At 44.8% G+C, this 20,116-nt stretch overlaps 1 protein-coding gene across 2 annotated transcripts in view; it reads right to left on the bottom strand.

Moving 5' to 3' along the window:
- Positions 1–719: 719 nt before the first annotated feature.
- gpr158a (G protein-coupled receptor 158a) overlaps positions 720–20,116 on the bottom strand; it is a 61,313-nt gene continuing 41,916 nt past the window's right edge. The window contains exons 6-12 of one of the 2 annotated variants that reach the window (XM_069696462.1): positions 11,561–11,670; positions 9,952–10,190; positions 8,240–8,378; positions 5,307–5,412; positions 4,639–4,785; positions 4,435–4,518; positions 720–3,993 (exon numbers count right to left, since the gene is read on the bottom strand). In XM_069696462.1, the coding sequence (XP_069552563.1) occupies positions 2,131–3,993; positions 4,435–4,518; positions 4,639–4,785; positions 5,307–5,412; positions 8,240–8,378; positions 9,952–10,190; positions 11,561–11,670 (2,688 nt within the window). In that variant the 3' untranslated portion in view covers positions 720–2,130. The remainder of the gene's footprint in view (positions 3,994–4,434; positions 4,519–4,638; positions 4,786–5,306; positions 5,413–8,239; positions 8,379–9,951; positions 10,191–11,560; positions 11,671–20,116) is intronic. The other variant, XM_069696463.1, reaches the window with a different exon arrangement.

The raw sequence follows: 20,116 nt of genomic DNA on the forward strand, positions 1-20,116 counted from the left end.
TCATTTTTGCAGCTATAAACCGCCGTTGACTGACTACGATTAAAAAGAGTCACCGCAAAAGTAAACGCAAAGATCTGAGAACAAGGCGACATCGAAACACGACCGGTCACGTGATCGCACAGGTTGGAAACAAACCAGCTGACTTTACGACGGACTGCCGACGTCACGCTACTGCTGCTTTTGTTTTGGGCGAACTCTCGCCGTGAAAGGGTCGGCGTGTCGGAGGGAGACGGGCGGGCGCAGAGAGAAGCAACTTTTTAATGTTTAAAAATGGACGACGCAGCTGCAGCTGCAACTGCTCCTCCTCCTCCAATCACGGAAGAGAATCCATGCGGCGCAACCTGGTGGCAAGAGGCCCCGCCCCCTACGTAGATATGAATGGCTCGTTCTAACGTCACCAAAAACAACAACTCTTAGTTCGAGGTGATTTTACATGCATGAAAACATAATTGTATTCCGTTTCTGCCAATGCATCCTCCTAAATCCTAAACACCGGCCGAACCATTCATTTCTGAGATCACTGTGTGTAAATGGTTCGACCCGACTTCCCCCGAGTAACCCACCTGGAGGTTTGTTCAAAACCTGCGTGTCCAGAGTCTGATGGTCACAACTATGGAATAAAACCCAATTATTGTTTTAGTTGTTATTAAATAGAATTATTAACCTGCTCGATATACATATATATATATATATTTGTTGTTGTTGTTGTTGTTGTTGCATTTATTGAGGCAGTGGGACTGTAAACAGGAAGGCAGGACTTGTTCGTACGTTTTTTGTTGTTGTTGTTGTTTTTTGTTTTGTTACTGCATCACATTTATCCTTTAAATTGATGATACCGTGTCCGAAGACACACACACACACACACACACACACACACACACACACACACACACACACACACACACACACACACACACACACACACTTAGTGCAACACAAAATATCCATGCTGGACTCATAAACAAAGCTGGTGCAAAAATGTATTTCCCCCTCCGTCATATTTCCTTTTCCTACTTTTGTTACACTCGTGAACATATTCGCGTTCAACGCTGACGCGGCTCTCGTGTCGTCTTCGCCACCCTGTCGCGCTTTTGGAAACACAAACGCACGGGGGGGGCGTGAGCGTCTCTGGTATTAAACTTAAAAGCACATTTATACACCTGTCAACATGCTTCAGTTGACAAACCGGTGGGGTCCAACGACTCTCGACACCCGGCTCCGCATGCCGTTTGTAACAATTTACCGTCACGAAATGCCGAAAGAAGAAGCCACTCGCTTTCCCTTCAGACCGATACAAGACAACGCTATTTAAGTTAGGCACATACAGTACATCTCCGCAGACTTGGAAGCGTTTTAATCTGCCGAGAACTACAATTAAATAGATCTAGGCGGAAGTAAAAAAAAAAAAAAAAGGTCTGAGTTTGGTTGGAGTGTGGTATCCTGTGTGATATCATGCCATGGAGTTGAAAATAAAGAGGACAACGTGTACAAGAAGGACAGAGTCTGTCCTCAGTTGGGTCATTTATGGAGTTGGCTAAAGTGCTACAGACTGATTTTCTTCCCTCTGTGCCAAGGACACAAACTAATAAATGAAAGTTTACAGCCTCAAGACCGACATCCCTCTGTTTTTGCGAATGTTGCCTTATTCTTTGGCTTTCACTTTTGCTGTTTCATACTCCAACCATAATTTCATACTTCCGTATTCAAATGCGCCGGTATTTTTCTCGACGTCGTGTTGCGTTGCATCCAAAGAGTCAGAGAACTGACGACGAACACAGTTGACGCAATACAGAACCCGATGAACGCGGATGTTCAACATTGCTCGTGAAGTGAGAAGGCTGAATCAAAAGTTGCATAATTAGACGACGATTAATCTTCAGGATTTTCCTGTAATAATCTGGAATGCTCATCATGACTTCGTTTTTTTTTTTTTTATTTTATTTTTTACATTTTACTTATTTCAAAAAAAGGTAAAACAGGAACAGAAACCTCGGAAAGGAAGGCAACTTGTGGATCAACTTTGCTTCCAAGTCACCATACTAATAGTAAAAGGTAATATTGAACGATCTCAGAGTGAAAAAAAAGTATACATCAATAACTATAATTTCAGTGGTCCATTAAGGTTGAGTGTCATGCCTTCTTGCTCGATGTGCTATCCTCGAAGTCCCAGGGACAAACGTTTGCCTTTTTAGCAGCGCTTACAGGCTCACCTTTAGAATTCGGGCTGCTCTGTTTCACTACAGGAGCACTTTTGTCTGCAGCTTTTTTATCCGACGTATCCTCAAAATCCCACGGGCACACTTCAGCCGGCTTTGCTTTGGCCGCCCCAACGTTAGCGCTTTTCCTTTTTTCTACCGGCGGCACCTCCTGCTGACCCTCCACATCCCACGGGCAAACCTCCGTCAGTTTTTGCTGACTAGCGTGTTCCTCCGAAGATTTACTCTTGTCCTTAGCTTTCGTTCTACTTTTCTCATCGTCTTTCGATTTCTCCTTTTCAACTGTTCTTGCGGGAGGCGTTCCTTTCTTTTTCGTGGGGGACTCCTTGGTTTTGGACGCTGGCGAGGGACTAGGTGATGTCTCGGAGTTCGGAGACACTGCGGTGCTCTCGTAGTCCCAGGGACACACATCAACTTTGGATGTTGGTGGCTGGAGTGACGCTCCTACTTTGGGCGCATCTGAAAGGGTGCTTCTTCCTCTCCCATCCACGGGGGAAGTGCCCTTTTTCTGCTTTGTCACATCTGTGGAGCGAGCCGACTCTGTCGTCTCTTGTGCCTCTTCAAAGTCCCAGGGACAAACATCTGCCTGCTGTGTTTTGGAGCTTTCTACTGCAGAGTGATGCTGCTGGGCCTTAGACTGACTGGATGTTTGTTGCTTTGACCCTTCACCTTGACTGGCTTGACTCTCACCTACCTCCTCCCACGGACATATCTCAGCTTGAACAGCCATCGTCTTCTGAAGCTCCTTTGAGTGCCGGCCACCGGATGGAGACTGATCCGAAGCCTTCTGCTTCTGCTGCTGAGATTTGCCTCCTTTGGTGCTTCCTCCGTGGACTGTTGTCGTTTCGTTTGGCGCTATGGATACGTGCTTTTGGATCTTGTTTTCAGACGGAGTTGGGAGATCTTCCACTTCCCAGGGACACACCTCTGAGAGATCGTAGAGATCTTTTCCTTTGACTGGATCGGAGCAGATTGTTGGCTGGCTGCCACTCACCGGCTGTTTCATGATCCGGCCTTTGGTCGTGCTTTGTTTGTACTCGACCGACTGGCTGATGATCATCTTGGGTTGGCAATCGTTCTCCAGGTCTGCATTCGCCTTTGTGTCTTTGCTCTTTGGCTGACTCTTCTTATTGCTGTCCTCCGTGCTCTGGGTCTTTCCCGTCAAGCCCAAAGTCTTCTCTTTGGCACTGGCGATGACGCTGAGGGACTTCTGCAGCATGGAGGCCCGAGGATGAATCGGTTTCTTGTCTGCCGTGAGGTTGTGGGCACTCGCCGACTTGCAGACCAAAGGAACTGATTCTGTGGATTCACTGGGGACGCTTATATTATCACTGGACTTCTTCTTGACCAGTTTCTTGCCCATCAGTGTATCCAGGAGGGACCCTTCAGCTGAGGTCACCTCCATCTTGTCTGTCGCCGAGCTGTTGGAGTCTTCACTCTGGTCACGGACGTGGTCATAGCTGCTGTGGGACTTCTTCAAGGAGAAAACCTTGTTCTTCAGCGTCTCCTCCTTTGCTGGTTTTACTGTGTGAGTTGGCTCTAAGGGGATCTTCCTCAACATGCAGATGCTGTTACGATTGCTCCCGTGCTCTCCCGCCTCCTTGTCCTCGCGGCTGCACTGCCGATGCACGGACTCGGGGATCTCCGTGATGCGCCTCATCAGCGAGCGCCCCAGCCCTTTCTTAGAGCTGCGCTTTTTCTGCAGATGGGGGTTATTCGCCAGCATCTTCTTCCTCTTGTAAATCTCCAGCTGGGAGTACAGTTTCTTCAGCTCTTCCTACACATGAATGAAAAGCACAAGATGCAAAGTGATAAGTCTTGTTAGTGACAGCAAACTGCTTCAAAGAAAAGGAACTTTGCGATCAACGCAGTGTTACGAAAAGAAAAGCAGACGTTCTACTGCACAGAGAACATGCAATACGACTTCATGACACGTGACTACGAACAGCTGTTGCACTACGGAAGATCACATGCGTGCTGAAAACAAAGCAAAGACAGGACAGTCTTGGACAGCATCAACTAAGGAAACGGAGTGTGCTTTAGTGTTAGGGCTGAAACAGCCTCTAAGCTCAGGTCCTGAATTAGTTGTATCCATCTGAGACAATGAAGCAAGTGTCTTCATAAAACCCTCTTTCCTCTCGACAATAGCCACGAGGTACCCAAATCTTTTGGTAGAGACTTCTTCAGCTCTAACAGACAAACAGAAATCTCTGCTCACGTTGGTACGTTTTTCCCAAAGATTGTCGCAAGACCTTACGCCACAGCCATTAATAGAACTGATATGGCCCATTTCGTCTGGTGTCTGAAATAAAAAACTGCCATGGCTCAGTATGTTTGGGGGATTCAGAAGGTGTCACCAGGTTATGCAAAAAAAAAAAAAAAAAAAAAAGAGGCAGAGAGGTGCGTGGAAAACACTGCTCACCCGGATATCCTCGGGGTCCAGGCTGTGTTCGCTCCACGCCGATGTGATGCTGCTGTTGAGGTATGACCCAGACCGACCCATGTCCAGCTCGTCCTCGTAGGCCTCGGAGGCGATGTCGTCTCTCATGTGGGTGCCGGCGAACAGGAACTGATAGAAGGGCAAAAAAACTTTCCTAGCAATGGAATTTCTCAAGTTTATTGTAGTACAGCTCTCAGTGACTACATCTCCCAATATAGTAACATGATATAAATAATAACAACAAGATTATAATCTTCATCAAATATCTTATAAGTTGTGTCAATGTTTCTCTCTAACTTCCCCGATCTGTCTGTGCTATTTGACTGCTTAAACAAAACTCACAAATATACGCTGAAGCTTTGATTTTCTTTTTTTAAAGGATATATGCATTTCTTAAACAACTGAATACCCGAGGTGGGACTAACATTATTCAAAAAGAGGTAAATATCAAATAGTGAATTTGTGACAGGCTATTTTCAGTATTAAGTATTTATAGAGCACAAATAAAGCTTTAAGATCCATATATTGGATAAAAGATTTGTCTGAAAATTGACAAATAAAACCAAATTTTGCATTTTTAAACTCCAGCGGAGTACTTATTCTTAATTTTTTTTTTTAGAAACCTGTAACGCAAGAATTGCGACGTTTACCTTGGGAATGAGGAGCAGACCCAACGTTACAGTTACGGTGAGGTGCGTGTGGGTGAAGAACAGCAACAGCATCCAGTCCGGATGGAGCTCGGGAGCGAGAGTGAACCTGTGAAACGACACAAAGGGGAGATAAAGAAAAACGAAGCGGGAAAGAGAAAAGAAGAGCCTGAATCCACAGAGAACAAAACACAAGAGCCCCGCCGACATCCAGATGTCGGGCTGACGTTAATGGAAAATATTTTCCTGGCGGCAGAAAGCGTGACTGCATCGCCGCACTGTGGAATATCTGTAATTTTATGCGGCGTCGTTTGTCGAGCCGCACGGCGAGAAAGTATTTAAACACATCTTTAACATCTTGTGATACCTGATTATCACATTCAAAAATGTACATTCGGTAACTGCAGTGAAGTGTGATTAAATGATCATGTTGTGATATTCATACGCGCGCGCGCACACGCACACACACACACACACACACACGGCTCCGTCTGCACTAAAACCTCTTCGGTGCAGACGGAGAGACGGAGACCAGCGACCAAAGCAGATTTATACACTCGTCTGTCTCGTCGTCGATCCCACCGCCTCGTATATATACACACCGTTCCACTCGGGTGATCCTTTTGCCAGCAAGGACACAATATTTTCCTCATTCTTTCAATTGAATTTGCAATAAAAAAAAAAAAAAAAATGTAAAAAAAGGGGGAGGGGGGGAGTGACCCTGATCTAGCCAATAGACTTGGGTCTATTAATACATCCTGGGCAGTTGGTAGAAAATGAGATAATTACTGGCAGAAACAACAGTGGAGTAGCTTCAGCCTTTTTTTTTTTTTTTTTTTTTTTTTAAATGAACCAGCAGGCTTTCAGCACAGCGAGACCTCGCGCGCGCCGAGGACATGAAGGCATGTCCCTATCAGATGCTAATTCAACCGCTGGACAGCCTCTATCCAAGCAAATGTCATCTCGCAGCCTCATTACGTCGTTGAAGCTGGCAAATGGCTAATTAACGGAACGGTTAGTGTGGTGATAGCTCAGAGGCACCAATGAAGGCAAAGGTCCAGCATATGAAATGTCCCAAAGCTTTGAAGTCTTCCCTCTTTCATGTTTTGTGAGGAGTTTTCTGTGCAGATGAGGATTTAATAACCTTGGCATGCCAACCTCCCTGCATTTTTTTTTTTTTTTTGCTCGCACCTGGACCCGACGACGATCCCAGCCAACGTTGGAAGTTCGCTTCTTAACTGGTCAACGTGGGATCAAATAGGATTTTCTGCGAGCAACACAATAGGAACGCTGGATGCCTCTCTAACAAGCCCCAGCGTACACAAACGCGAGGCCCCAAGCGGCAGCCGGTCAGAATCAAACCGCCACGCCAGGTAACTGTCCAATTTATTAGAGGGGAGGGGGGGTCTCGTCTGGCCATTTTTTGCAGAGAAAAGCCTCACAAACAAGGCTTAAGAGGCCCATTAAAGGAGTTGGCAGAGCAATCGAAAGAAGCCAGATGTTCAGAAAGCATTAAAAAAAAAAAAACTTTTTCTTCCAAGAAACTATCAATGATACACTATTTATTGGAAATGGATGTTAATTTCTAACTAGAATATGGCTGCCAATAATTCCAGCTATTTATTCTGACTTGGGGAGAAAAAAAAAAACATAAATCATTCTGACATGGTTCATTAGTAAATAATGTGATGGAGCTGAGCTCTCAATTAGGGGGACTCCAGCTAGGAATGGCTGAAACATCTCATTTAGAAAACTGCACGGTGCAGCTATATGACATGCAGACCCGAGGGAGGGGTGGGGGGGGGGGTGGGGCGATTTCACGTCAAATAAAAGAAAAAAACCAACAAAATAACGACTCCCACATGAACGGAGCGGTTGAGCTTCGTGCTTTCGGGCCTACGTGTGAAAGAAAGGAGACAATAGGCTTTAAAAAATGACAACGGAGAGAGAAATCAGCATGAAACTAAATGGTGGACATTCTGCGAATCTGCACTCCAAATACAAGGTATTTGTTTTTTTTTTTTCTCCTCGGAGCGCCAAATGGATGGTGCCATGAAATTATATTTAAACATTTCCTGAAAGGTCAGGTCAAACAAAAAGCATACAGCCATATAGATGTTTTTTTTTTTTTTCTTATGTATTTATTTATTTCTGCAGAGCTCTGGAAATACTTGTCTCTGAGATTTCTGCTTCGACTGTAACACAATGAAGATCAATGGAATCTAATTTATGGTGCTCGCAGCACAGAAAGATGATAAACCGTCTGTGGATCTTCCAGAATAAACCTGGACACTGTTTGTGGAAGTGCCTCAAACTGTTTTCACCGTTACAATCCAACAAACAAAGCGCTTCAGTTTTTTTGTTTTTGTTGTCTTTGTTCGTAAAACACGGACTTGAATTTGAACCAATTTAAAGGCAATCTGTTTTAAACCTTTACTGAGCCATTGTATGAAATAAGGAGGGTAATCGGCGACTGTGACAGTGAAGGACACTTGAGTGAAGACTGCGTCCTGGAATAACGGAAAAAAAACAAAACACCGACAACATCCAGTCAGTGCAGCTGACGTCAGTACTGAGATGAATTTTATGTCATTTCCAATGTAACTTTTTAATGTGAGCGCCACAAACAAAACTCCGTTGAGCTCCAGAAATCTCAGCGGCGACGCATCCATCTCAAAATACAGACAAATGGAAGCAGCGAGACCGGTGGGTCGCAACCTTTTTAGTCGTGATCATTTCAACTGCAGTGATTTTTCTGAGCTGTAAAAAAAAAAAAGGGCCTCGAAGCCGCTCGGTTCTTCACATCGTGAATGAATGATAAACCGTCATTTTTAATTCACACACACACACACACACACACACACACACACACACACACACACACACACACACACACACCGAGGAAGGCTGACGAGCGGGAGCGGGGGAGGCGTTACCTGATGACGTAGAATATCGCCGTCAGGACGAGCTCGTTGTGAACGGCGATGGCCATGTAGCGAGGCTCGTGGTAGGCCGACGGCACGTTCCTCACGGCGTAAACCAGGTACACCGCCCACAGCAGGAAGAGGAACTCGGCTGGGAACGAGACGGAAATGGTGAACGCACTCACGGGCCCGACGGGTCATTTCTGCGGCTCCACAGGCCGAGGAGTCATTTCTGTGCCACCGGGCAGCCGCCGCACAGTTCAGCGCCCTCGTGCAGCCGCGGGAAAACGCACCGCTCGACAACATCGTGTATAACAGCTGGGGGTTGTAATTCTCAGGACAATAAATGCGCCTCCGTGGCCGTTTCCACGGTATCCGGCTCGGCGGCAGTAAACAGGCCTGCTGTCGCCCGCGCGAGCGGCGCGGCTGAATCACATCGTCCTCGCGACAGGAACAGCAGTCAGCGCGCATCAGTAGAAACGTCTATCTGTGTCAGGCCGTTTCTATAATCAGACCTCAAAACCTCGCGTTTCTATATATCAGCCAGTTTGAAACAGAAATGAACTCTCTTATGTGTCTGTAGCTCGAAAAAGAAAAAGGGAAAATCAAAAAGCTTTCTTAATGGTTTATGGACTGATTCAGAGAGCATTAGTGAATTAATTTGTTATCCATTATGTCATGAGTTACTGCAAACCTTCACAACAGGCACCATAATTAAAAAATTTTTTTTTAAAAAGAGACACAAAATATTGTTAGAAGTTCATCGGGATTCTTTGAAATGGAGGTTTTTACAGCGACAAACTAAAAGTCACGCGACGGTCCAGCAGCTTGGGTAAAAATTCCGCTGGATCAGCAACAAAGTGAAATACGATGAAATCAAACGCACCGTTTGGGATGAAATGAGCACATGGTTGCACTGCTGAAAGCGCAGTTTCACTGTGCATATGTACAGTTAATTTTTTATTTGCTGGGTGGGTGATATATATATATATATATATATATAAAAAAGCAAAGCAAACTGTGTTTTTTATTTGAAAGATTTATTGGATCTTTGTGTCTAAATTATGACCTGTATGTCCACACATCCTATTTTCACCTCCTGATAACCAGAATGAAAGTCAGTCGTCTCTGCTGGGAGTCCGTCTGTTTCCCTAGAAGTCATAAAAAGGGCTGCGTCTCTCTCTCTCTCTCTCTCTCTCTCTCATGAAGCCTGAGTCAGCAGACATAAAACCAGCATGCAGATTTGCTCGACGCGAGATGCCGCTTTCCCCCCCTCCGAGCATCCTTTGATTCCTCGTCTGCCTTCATCTGCCCTCTCCTACACGTGCGACACGGGAAGGAAAGAAAACGTCCACAAAAAAAAAAAGCGAAGCAGCAACCAGCGAAAGAGGAAATAATGTCTTCTTTCGGGAAAACTTGAGGGCAACGGCCCAAAAATGTACACGGAGGCAAACCCGTCTTACTCATCACTCAAATCTTCGTCCCTCATCTGTCTCGCTCCCCTTTTCGTCTGCCGGTTGCATCACGCCTGACAAATCACTTCTTGATTTTATGCCACGAATCCATTAACTAACCCTTGTTTTTTTTTTTTGTCCTCACCGTTGGCGTTCGCAGGCACGCCGAGTGCTCGAAACGTATTCACGGCTCCCTTTGCGGAGGCGGAGGGCGGCGCGGGAGGGGAGGGAATGGGGGAGAGGGGAGGGAGGGAGGGGGGGTGAGCTTACCGACAGCCATCATGTAGTCCCAGCGATCCAGGAGGCACATGCTGAACTGCAGCCCGTCGGGCGTGTAGCCCACGTCGATGAGCGCCAACTTCCTGTCCGGGTTCTGACAGACGGCAGATGTCCACGCCACCAGGAACCAGCAGACGATGAGCAGGATGATGCCCAGCAGACGCAACACTCGCCAGCTGGTCATGTAGGGGATCCTCTGGGCGGTGCGGGACAGGAACACCTTCAGCACCCTGCGGCGAGAAAAAAATAAAACGTCACCGCTGCAGATCATCACCGATAAGAGATTTATGATTTAATTCTTTATTCAACACAATTTCCCTTCAGCCTGCCTTAAGAGTGTTTCTCTTTCCATTTCACAGAATTTCCGTTCCCGTACCTCGAACCCTGTAACTGTATTTTTATATTTTGACTCTGATTGTGTTATGGTTTTATGTATTTTATCTATTCTCGTGGATTATATTTCTTTTCTACAGTTTCCAAATGTTCCTTTATATCTGTTCTCGTGTGAAACACTGCGTTTCATTTTCTTGCCGTGAAGCACTGTGAGCTGCATTTTCTTGAATGAAATGGTGCTGCACAAACAAAGTTGATCGTTATTTATTATTATTATTATCATCATTACATCTGGAAAACGCTTCATAAACATAACTGTCGCTCGTACGGAATAAAACGGTAAAACGGACGACCAATTACGTCATTTAGTTTTGAGGTCTTGGAAAAGTCTTTGATAAACGTGTACACATCCTACTTGGATCGACTTTCACCCTGTTAGCTCCTGTGTTTTTTACACAGTGGGCCCAGAAGTCCAGGTCACGTGACATTTTTCTGTGTAACAGGAATTAAACCGCTCAAACAAATGACCAGGGCATCGCTATTATTAGGCTCTGCCCTTCACGCACATTGATGAAGTGTCCACTGCGCTCTCCACTAATGAGCCGCCCCCCCCCCCACCTATCAAAAATTGATCTGTGTAATATGTTAACGTGAGCCTCGAAGGCATTACTCGGTTGCCGTTCGCCATTCGCCACATCCTCTTAATCAGTATCTCCATTAGGGCATTTTGACAGATTCGCCCGACAGAAAAAAGGCCCACAGATGAACAATTTGAAGAGCATCACTTTAAATACATCAGCCCCCCCCCCCCTATCCCATTAACAGCTATTCACTGCTGGATAACCCCCACCACCACCTCGCTGCATCCTGCGGCAGTCAATTCTCTTCCTCGCACATTCATCTCTCACGTTACCTCCGGGCCCGCCATCATTCGTTACACATGTAGATCATCCGGGGACCAAAGTATCCCGTGTTTTTCTTAATTACTTTTAAGTCTCCTCCACTTAACGAAGCGGCGGATCCAACTCCTAAACACGTACGGCAGCGACGGAGTAGCTGAGAACCAAAAACAAAAGTGCTGCCTCGACACTTCATAAGGCTCCGGCATTTACAGGGAATTAAGACGCAAGACGCAGCGTAATTGCACTTCGAGAGGTCGATGTAATTCAATAGCCCTGCCCCCCCCCCCTCCCCCTCTCCTCCCTCAACCCCTCACCCACCTCCCAGGATGGATAACGATGTCGGGGGAGCGTGCGAGGTGCAGTACCTGTACAGCTTGAGGGTCAGCGTCCCGTAGACGGTAGCGAAGCCCAGCAGTCGAACCCAGCGCAGCAGGATGCAGCGGAAAACGCTGGGCTGGAAGTAGAGAATCCCGACCTGGAAGAGGACAGAAGAGGCCTTCAGATGACGAAAGGTTTGCGACAAAACAGGAAACGAAAGGAAGCATAAAGCGAGCGAGCCACCCGACTGAGAGTGTTTTTCCATCTAAATGATAATGGGCCCCGTGTCCGCGGGAAATTAAATTCGAAGTCATGGGAAGTGTGTTGCCTCGTCGTGCTGTGGGCGGACGGCTCTATAAACAGTGGAGTGATCTTATTTAAATTTTGCCTCGTTTCCAACTGTTATCTTTGAGCATCTTTCCAGCGCATTGAGTGGCTTCACACTGTTTCGTCCTATATCCCTCATTACCTGCTTCGTTACTCGTGTGTATTTTTATGCTCTTCCTCGAAGCCTGCTTAGAAAGCAGTTTCTCCCGCAGATTATATAAACATTTTTACTTTCCGTGCCGAGTTTTACCAATCAAACAGAATATTTTAAACATGTTCTTGACCTTGGGGTAAAAAACAAAAACGGTTTGCCTATCAAACTAAATATCTTTTTGGGGCTTTCAACTTCATCAAACAGTCTTTATCAGCAGATGGAGTTTGCTCAGCTTACATGGATCCTGTTGACATGCAATATCAATAACTATAATATTAACAATTCTAGGATCTTTTCCTTTCTGTTGGCCCAAATTTTTTTTTCCCAATCCCAGAAACAACAGCTCAACCCCCCCCACCCCTCCCGAAGACGACCACATAAAATGGTTGAAATTTCTGAGCAGGGCTTCTGGCCGCTTGAGTTTGGTTTACTTGTCAGGCTGCTGCGGTCCAGCCGACTATTTGCTCACATTGAGGTTCACTCAGCCGCTCTGAAGAGGCCGACCAATCAGCGACCAGTTTATGTGTCTGACACGAAGACGACGGAGGAGTTACAACAATGCCGGAGACGCACAGAAAACGGTATTTGGTGGTCGGTGTAGGTTGGGTATAAGCTGCTCCAGTAGTTCTACGCCCAGTGGGACGCAACGACTGCCAACGATGTCGAACAGAGCGACAGTAGACCCATTCACGCAGCAAATTTGGAGCCTCGGGTACCAGGCCAGCAGGACAAAAAGTGCCGTGGATACCCAGTAACTGAGCGTGCCTGTCATCAAAACTGAAAAAAAAAAAAGTTTGCAGTTTTAATATTTTTAAGGGAAACAATACAGCTTACACTTTACTGCAGTTCTTATTATCCATCCGATGGGGCTGGAAGAAATCATCCACCATCTATATCAACATACACCATCTTATTTATCTCAACACCGATAAATGCAACGATTAGTATTGGTAGTATATTTCTTTCCTTAGTTTTTGTCTATGTCTGGATTATTATAAATGAAGAAACTTGAAAAAAACCCAGTACATTTAGGCCAGTAGGAAATTCACTGTGTAGATTTGACAAAATCGGTTTAGTCTTCCAGTCACTCCAGGTAAACAGAATCAGACCCATCCGGGACACCCGAGGATTATAAATCAGCAGTTCATCAAGTCAAGCATGAAGGTGCACAGTTGCATTGCACGGTTCGTTTTCTGAACTCAAACGTGCAGCGACACACAGCTCCAAACAAATCTGTCGCACAAACTTACTGTTAACAGACAGAGTGATGACGTACTGCCGCTCACCGCTGCTCTGCTAAACTCACTCAGACACATCGCCTAGGTCCAGCCAGTGCTTTGATGTCCTCGCAAGCACACACGATTGCATAATGCAGCACTGTACTGTGACATCTCAGACGTGAAGTCCAAAAAAAGAAACGGATGAAGATTTCTCTTTATTTGCATGAATTGTATTCATGCTCCTACTATTAAAATCGTTACTGTATTCCCTTTAAGGCAACAGATACTGCTGTTAGTACTGCATATATTACAACTATGACAACCATGAATGCTGGTAAAACTCTTTGTGGAGCCATTTTCTCCAAGAAATTCGCCCCTGAAACCTCAGAGAAAATTTGTGAACTGCATTAGTCAACACAGTTCAAACGAGATATGACAGTGAAGTGCAGTGACATTTTCGAGCCATCCTTGGCATTACTCAAATAATAATAATAAAAAAAAAAGTACATCTGAGCCTGCTAACATCACAGAAAGCTTGCCCTTGAGACAAGGAAGAGGGCATCCACCCATGTTTGCTCCAAAGCCCCGGGAACACGCTGAAGCGGCGCCCGTCCGTGTCGCCAAAAAAACCTTGATGGTCTTCCAAAGACATAAAAAAAAAGAGCCAGAAACAAACACACACCAAAAAAATAAAAAGGAAACAAACAAACATCTGAGGCAACGTAGTAATCTGTCCGTTGCAGATGTGCAGCGATTTCCCCTGTGGGATTGTTAATGTTAATCGGATTAGCTGAGGCATTAATACGTTCCCTCAGGCGAGCAGCGAAGACGCAGGCATGTGGATATTTTCGCCCACTAGGTTGGAGATAGTTGAGGGACACGGAGGACCCCCACGGGAGAAGACGGTGGCCCACATCCTCATCTGCTCGCAGTCGCCGGCCCGCCGACCGAACGGAGGAACTTCTGACTGGAACAAAGAGCGCTCCGGTTGACTCAGCTCTGCGAAGGGGAACGCGGTGCAGAGCCGGCAATGAACAGAAGAGTGCTGAGTTGTTCATCCACATTTGTACTCTTGGCAAGGAAGGAAAAGAGCTTCTAGACCATAACCGGGGGAAAAACGAAAACTCACCTCAAATGGGGGCAGGTTTAAGGTAAATATCGAAATAACAACGTGTCGCTGCTGTTTTTGTTGTTTTGTTTTTTTTGAACGAATGAAGAGCAGACGCACGGGAGCTGATTAAAAGATAGCAGGCCGAACGGACGCTGAGCAACTGGCTGACGCACATTTGGGTCCACGGGGACCGAAGAGGGCGCAGGAAGATGAGTTAAAAATGCACCGGGGGGGAAAACACAGCTCACGACTCCTTTTGAGATAAACTGGTAAATAGCAACTGGATCTTGATCACGTGCCCGTTTAAGGCTGGTGTTGTTATCAGCGGCGTTCCTCCCTCGAGGCCCGACTCCGAATGATCCGAGTGAGACAGCAAAAGTTGTTGTTGTTTTTTTTTTATCACGTTTAGCAGTTTGAGCTTCTCTTTTAATGGTGCGATCTCACCTGCTGCTTATTTTAACTGGACAAAACCACAGTGGAAAAGTTTCATATTCATTTATTTGAGGTTCACATTTGCCAACAAACAAGCCCAGCGAGGGTCAGTAAAAGTTGGTTATTACAAAAAGTTTTGTTTATCATCCCAAAAGAAACATTTAGACTTTTTTGTCAGAATTCGATATCTAGCAGTGTCACTTTTTGTTCCTTCTTTTTAACATTTCTGAGCTGAGCTTTTTGGCAAACTAAGGATTAATCCTGATGTCCTCAGGTGATCCTCTGACTTTATCTCTAACACAAGCGCAAGGTTTCTACTTTTGGGTTCCAAGTGACACTATTAGGTAGATTACCATGACAGCAGGCAGCCTTCAGGAAATGCAACTTAATCTATACCTACCAAATGTTAGCATGGGAATTGAAAGATGGTGAACGTTAAACCTGCTGAATGCCAGTGAGTTGGCAATGCCATCGGGAGCATGTCAAAACGCTGCCTAAACATTTGTACTCAACAATTGGTAAGTTGTTTGGGGTCTTTTGAAACTCCTGAAATTATGTGTGATGTTTCACTAGTCAATAGTTTGGACACAAACTAATACTGTTAGATAAAGTCTGCCCTGTGATTCAGAACCACCTCAAAATTTACAGGGTCTATCTTTGACCTATGCTACAGCCTTCCACCAAATTTGATGAAAATTGATCAAACAGTTTTTCTGTAAACCGCACTGACATCTGACCTGCTTGGCGGAGGTAAATATCGGACAACAAATGATTGAGAAACGCTGCTACACCCTTAACAATGATATAATATAACTGAAACAACAGAAAAGTTCACTTGGAAGGAATTTTGACTGTGTTTCCAATTTGCCACGAAGCAAACCAAACATTCTCTGTTGTCCGTGCAGCTCGCGACACCGGCAAAGTCTCTGGTGAGCTTTTACTTTTTGTCAATGAATATTACAGAATATGACGAGGCTCGAATCCTATTTCCAGCGTTCACTGCAACACAAAACCAACAATCCGTTCCCCCCACTGGACTCTCAGCTCTCGCCAGTTCATCTGATACAACGAGGTGCACCCCCCCCCCCCGCTTCCTCACCGACTCTCTCGCCACAATATCAATACTTCAGAGCAAAAATAAGCAAAGTCATTGTCCTCAAACACGGCCGTGACCCTCGTATCTCGCGACGCTGAGCAGAAATACATGACGCGAGCCACTCGCTCTCCGCCAGCGGAGGTTTCTGGGAAGCGTCTGGCCCTCGATCCTCAGATAGGTTTCTCTTAACGCCGGCGTGCATAAAGGGTAAGATCAGTTCCTGCCCTCCGTCCCTTCTGAAACCTTCCATTAATAATCAATGTTAAGTGCTGGGAATCTTGGATTCAGCACTGTGGGAAAGGAAGGGGATCGAGTGTTGCCCGCCAGTGTGTGCGTACGCGCACGCCAGAGTGCACGTGAAGGGATTGAGAGGATCTGGGTTGCGTATACCTATCTAATGGACATCAATATCCAAGGAGACAATAATCAACTAATCTCGAGCCGCCACCCCCTCCGAGCCTGTTTGTCTCGTCTCAGTTACAGCATAGTAAAGGCTTCTGGAAACGCAGAGTGCAGCCCTCTCACCACCTCATATTTAAAATGTTGATTCGTTCGGGTTTTTATCAACAGCTGCGATTTCGATGACGCTCCAGATTTCAAATCTGCTCGTGAGGACCTTTTTCAGGAGATATTGTAGGGTTATATTTTGGTTTCAGGTAGTCAGGTGAACACGTCCCAGCTGCATTCTACCTTAATGATGAAGTTTCCTCTGCTGGCCAAGTCTCCAGGCTCTCCAGACAACCTGACTCAACACAACCTGGCTCTGCATCTGCCCTCTGGAAAAAAAAAAAGGAAAGAAGTCCTATCGTATCGAACAACAGAACAGAGCGCGATGTTCTACGGACACGCTCCCGATGAGAGTAATACTGAGCTGATTAAACTTTTGGAAGTTTTAGAAGTGCGCAATGGCACATTTAGAGGAGGGCTGGATGGTTAAGTGGCTGACGGAAGCACTCCTTTATGGCTTATTTCACCCTTGAGTCTTTGGTTTTTTTTATTAATATGAAATTATTTATCCCCAACCTTCTTCTCAGGGCAAACTTCTCCCTACTTGTCTCAAAGGAGAGAAAATTAAAACCACATGTTTGCAGCAAGTCCTTTAAACCTATAAAAGAAGAAATTTAAATACGCTTTAAATACCTGCAGCCAGTTAGCTTAACATTAAGCCCGAAAACAAGAGTAAAGGGAAGAAAATACTCTCACAAGCACCTCTAAAGCTTTCTAATTAACACTATAACTATTTTTTTTCTTCTTCTTCAACTGAAAACCAAAGTTTGCCATTTTACAAGATATTATGTGTCAAAATCAGTTGCCAGGAAGTGACGAAACCAGTATGGAATAACAATACAATTAAATATAACATGTTCATTTAGTGAGCTTGTAAGTAGTGGTTAGGCAGAGTCTGCTTCTTTCTAGATGCTCTTTATGCTAAGCTATGCTAATCTTCTCCTGGCTGAAGCTGTATATTTACTGCTGAAATAAGACAGTAGTATCTATATTTTCAGTTTTGGCAAGAAACCAAATAAGTATATTATCCAATTAAAAGCAATATATAGTTTCTTTCGCTTTATCAGGTGGAGGATCATTGCGAAGGCATTATTGGATTTTTACCAAGCAAACACCAAAAGAGCAATAACATAATGGTGACTAGATATTTAAAATGATCCCCTTTTATATGAGCATTTAGTGGTTCTTGCATAGGATGAGTTTTCAAAAAACTGTTAACGGGGTAACTGTGTGTGTTGTCAGGATACTTTGTGCAGGGTGATATATATTCACATTAAGGTTCTCGTTATCTAAACTGGCATTAACGGGACGCATTAGTTTGTGTTTTGTTTTATCCGAGTTGCCATTTTGTTGAGGACGCACGCGTCCGGAGATATTAAACCTGACAGGAGATGTTATAACACATTATTATTGCCTTTGCTAATGCTCTTATCGAGGGTGACTCGCCGGGCCGTGAGTAAGCAGGTGGGGGAAATCAGTGACATGACATGCAGGGCGTTGATGGGAATAACAGATGTTGTCGGGGTTTTTAAATCCTGTGACAGTTGAACATATTTTCTACTGGGATGTTGCTTCTCTACTCAAGTAATAAAAATTTTTTTAAAAAGGAGAGAAAGAAAGAAAAAAAGAGAGGGCGTGAGTGAGTGAGTGTGTGTCTGAGAGAGCTATTTGAATCTTATTTACTCAAAGCAAATGCTTTAATTCTGTGACATTTAGCACATGTCACCAAACAGCTTATTTAAATAACAAGGATTAAACAGGAAAATGCTGAAGGGCTGAGAATAACAACAGGTATAGTGCTAAAATCTCAGAACATTTACATATTAACACGCCGCAGATTAATCTTTTTTTAAAATATATATATATATATGTCTGAGGATATTTAACGACGATCGAGGCGAAAAAACGAGGAGTGACGGGAGCCCGAAAATGGCGGTCAAACGCGTCGAGATTCACTCGCTCACCCAATTACTCATTCAATCAACACTCAGTCTCTTAATTTGCGGTTATCTCTCATTCCTAATCATCTCTTATTTCAGCACCCACCAGCTGGCTCCGCACGCGCAGATTCAGCGGGTTGGTTACCCACTAGAAAGTGTCCCTGTTGGTAATGACGGTGACGCAGGCCAGACAGCTGTGGTGCGAGGAAGCGAGCAGGGAGCTGTCGTGAAGCCGGCCGCCTCGACGTCCGCAAAGTTTCGTAGTCGGTCGAACATTTTGACAAAGACTGTGCACGGTCAGCTCCACTCATTGCTACTTTTTTTTTTTTTTTTACACTGTAGATGAAGACGAAAACACTGAAAGAACCTGACGCACCAGCGTGTGAAGCCAATACCGTATTAGTTAGCTTCATATCGAACAGTTTGTTTCAAGACTGAAATATAAAGCAACCCATGCAACACTTTTTGGAAAAAAAAAACCCCTCATAGAACTGCGGTTACGTTCAGTAACTACTTTCTGTTCATGTAGTTCCTGTGCAGTCGCTTCATTTCAGCTGCGTGTGAGAGTTGCGTGTGCATTTTTTTACTCGAGTAACTAAAGTACTAAAATTAAGCTTTCATCGGACAAAACTTCGAGCTCAAGCTGCAAGAAAAAACAGATGATCAGCTTCTTTCTTTTTTTTTAAACGCACCCTACCTGTATCTGAGGAAACTATACAGCACCGGGCAGCATTGCCCCCATCCAGCCCCCCAAAACTGTCTACCTATAGGGGAAACACTGGAGACCTTAAGTGTGACCTCAGCCGGTTTTGAAACAGAGCCAGCGATAGCAACTACAAACTGTACGGTCCCCGAAGGCTTCATGTTGAGGACGGTAACACGCCCACAACCCAAATATCACAGCCAACTGGATGCGCCACGGAGCATATCCCAAATCATTTAGTGCTAGGACGCTCTCGATAATTAGCTCTCGCTGTAGGGCAACAAGGAGACATTCAACGAATACTTTTTTTTTTATAATAAAAGTCAGAAAAGGAAGTGGGTGGATTCTTTTATTAGAATAATGCAGTTAGCAGGAGAGCACCAACAAGCGGCAGTGTGTAATTAACTTGTAATGTGTAGACAGTAGAGATGCCAATGTGTAAGTGCAGGGGGGCTGGTGGGGGGTTCAATGCAAAGTGTAAAGGCTTCAGGGATTGATCCCACGTCCCATGAAGGTCAGGAACCTTACAGGATACTGATCACATGGGTTGTCAGAGCTCTCTCAGAGTATACGGCTCTCAGGAGAAAGTAGAAATACTAAACTGTGTTCTGTTTTCTTGCGTATTTAAATGTTTAACTGCTGGCCGGTTAAATGTTAAAGCTTTGACCGTCTCCCAAACCTAAGACCCGCGTGTATTTAATGCCTTTTCTACCCTGGAAGTCCCTGCACACCAGATCGGATACATTTTTTTTTATGGTTTCCGAGCGTAGTGCTACGATGTGATTCCTTTCTGTTGCTTTAGATTTGGTAGAGTTGGACTAGGTGGATGTAAAAAAAAAGAAAATGTCAATTCCACATCAAATCAAACAGCCTTGGGCTTAAGGATTTAAATTGTGCCAGCAGAAATTCGAAATGATTCGAATGGTGAATTATATTCAGGGTTGGCAGCAATGACAGGTAGAAGAGCAACTTCATACTAATGGAGCACTTACTGAAATGAAAATGCCACAATAAAACATCACATATTAGTCATCTGTTAATGATGCAGTATAAACACATCACTTTTTTAGACTCCAAAAAAATAAAATAAATAAAAGTGGTGAAAAACGTTAG

The sequence above is a fragment of the Brachyistius frenatus genome, unplaced genomic scaffold (genome assembly GCF_029030835.1).
Source record: "Brachyistius frenatus isolate BFR_SWC_R1_liver_20210118 unplaced genomic scaffold, ASM2903083v1 Contig_21, whole genome shotgun sequence".
In the NCBI taxonomy this organism is placed as follows: Eukaryota; Metazoa; Chordata; class Actinopteri; family Embiotocidae; genus Brachyistius; species Brachyistius frenatus.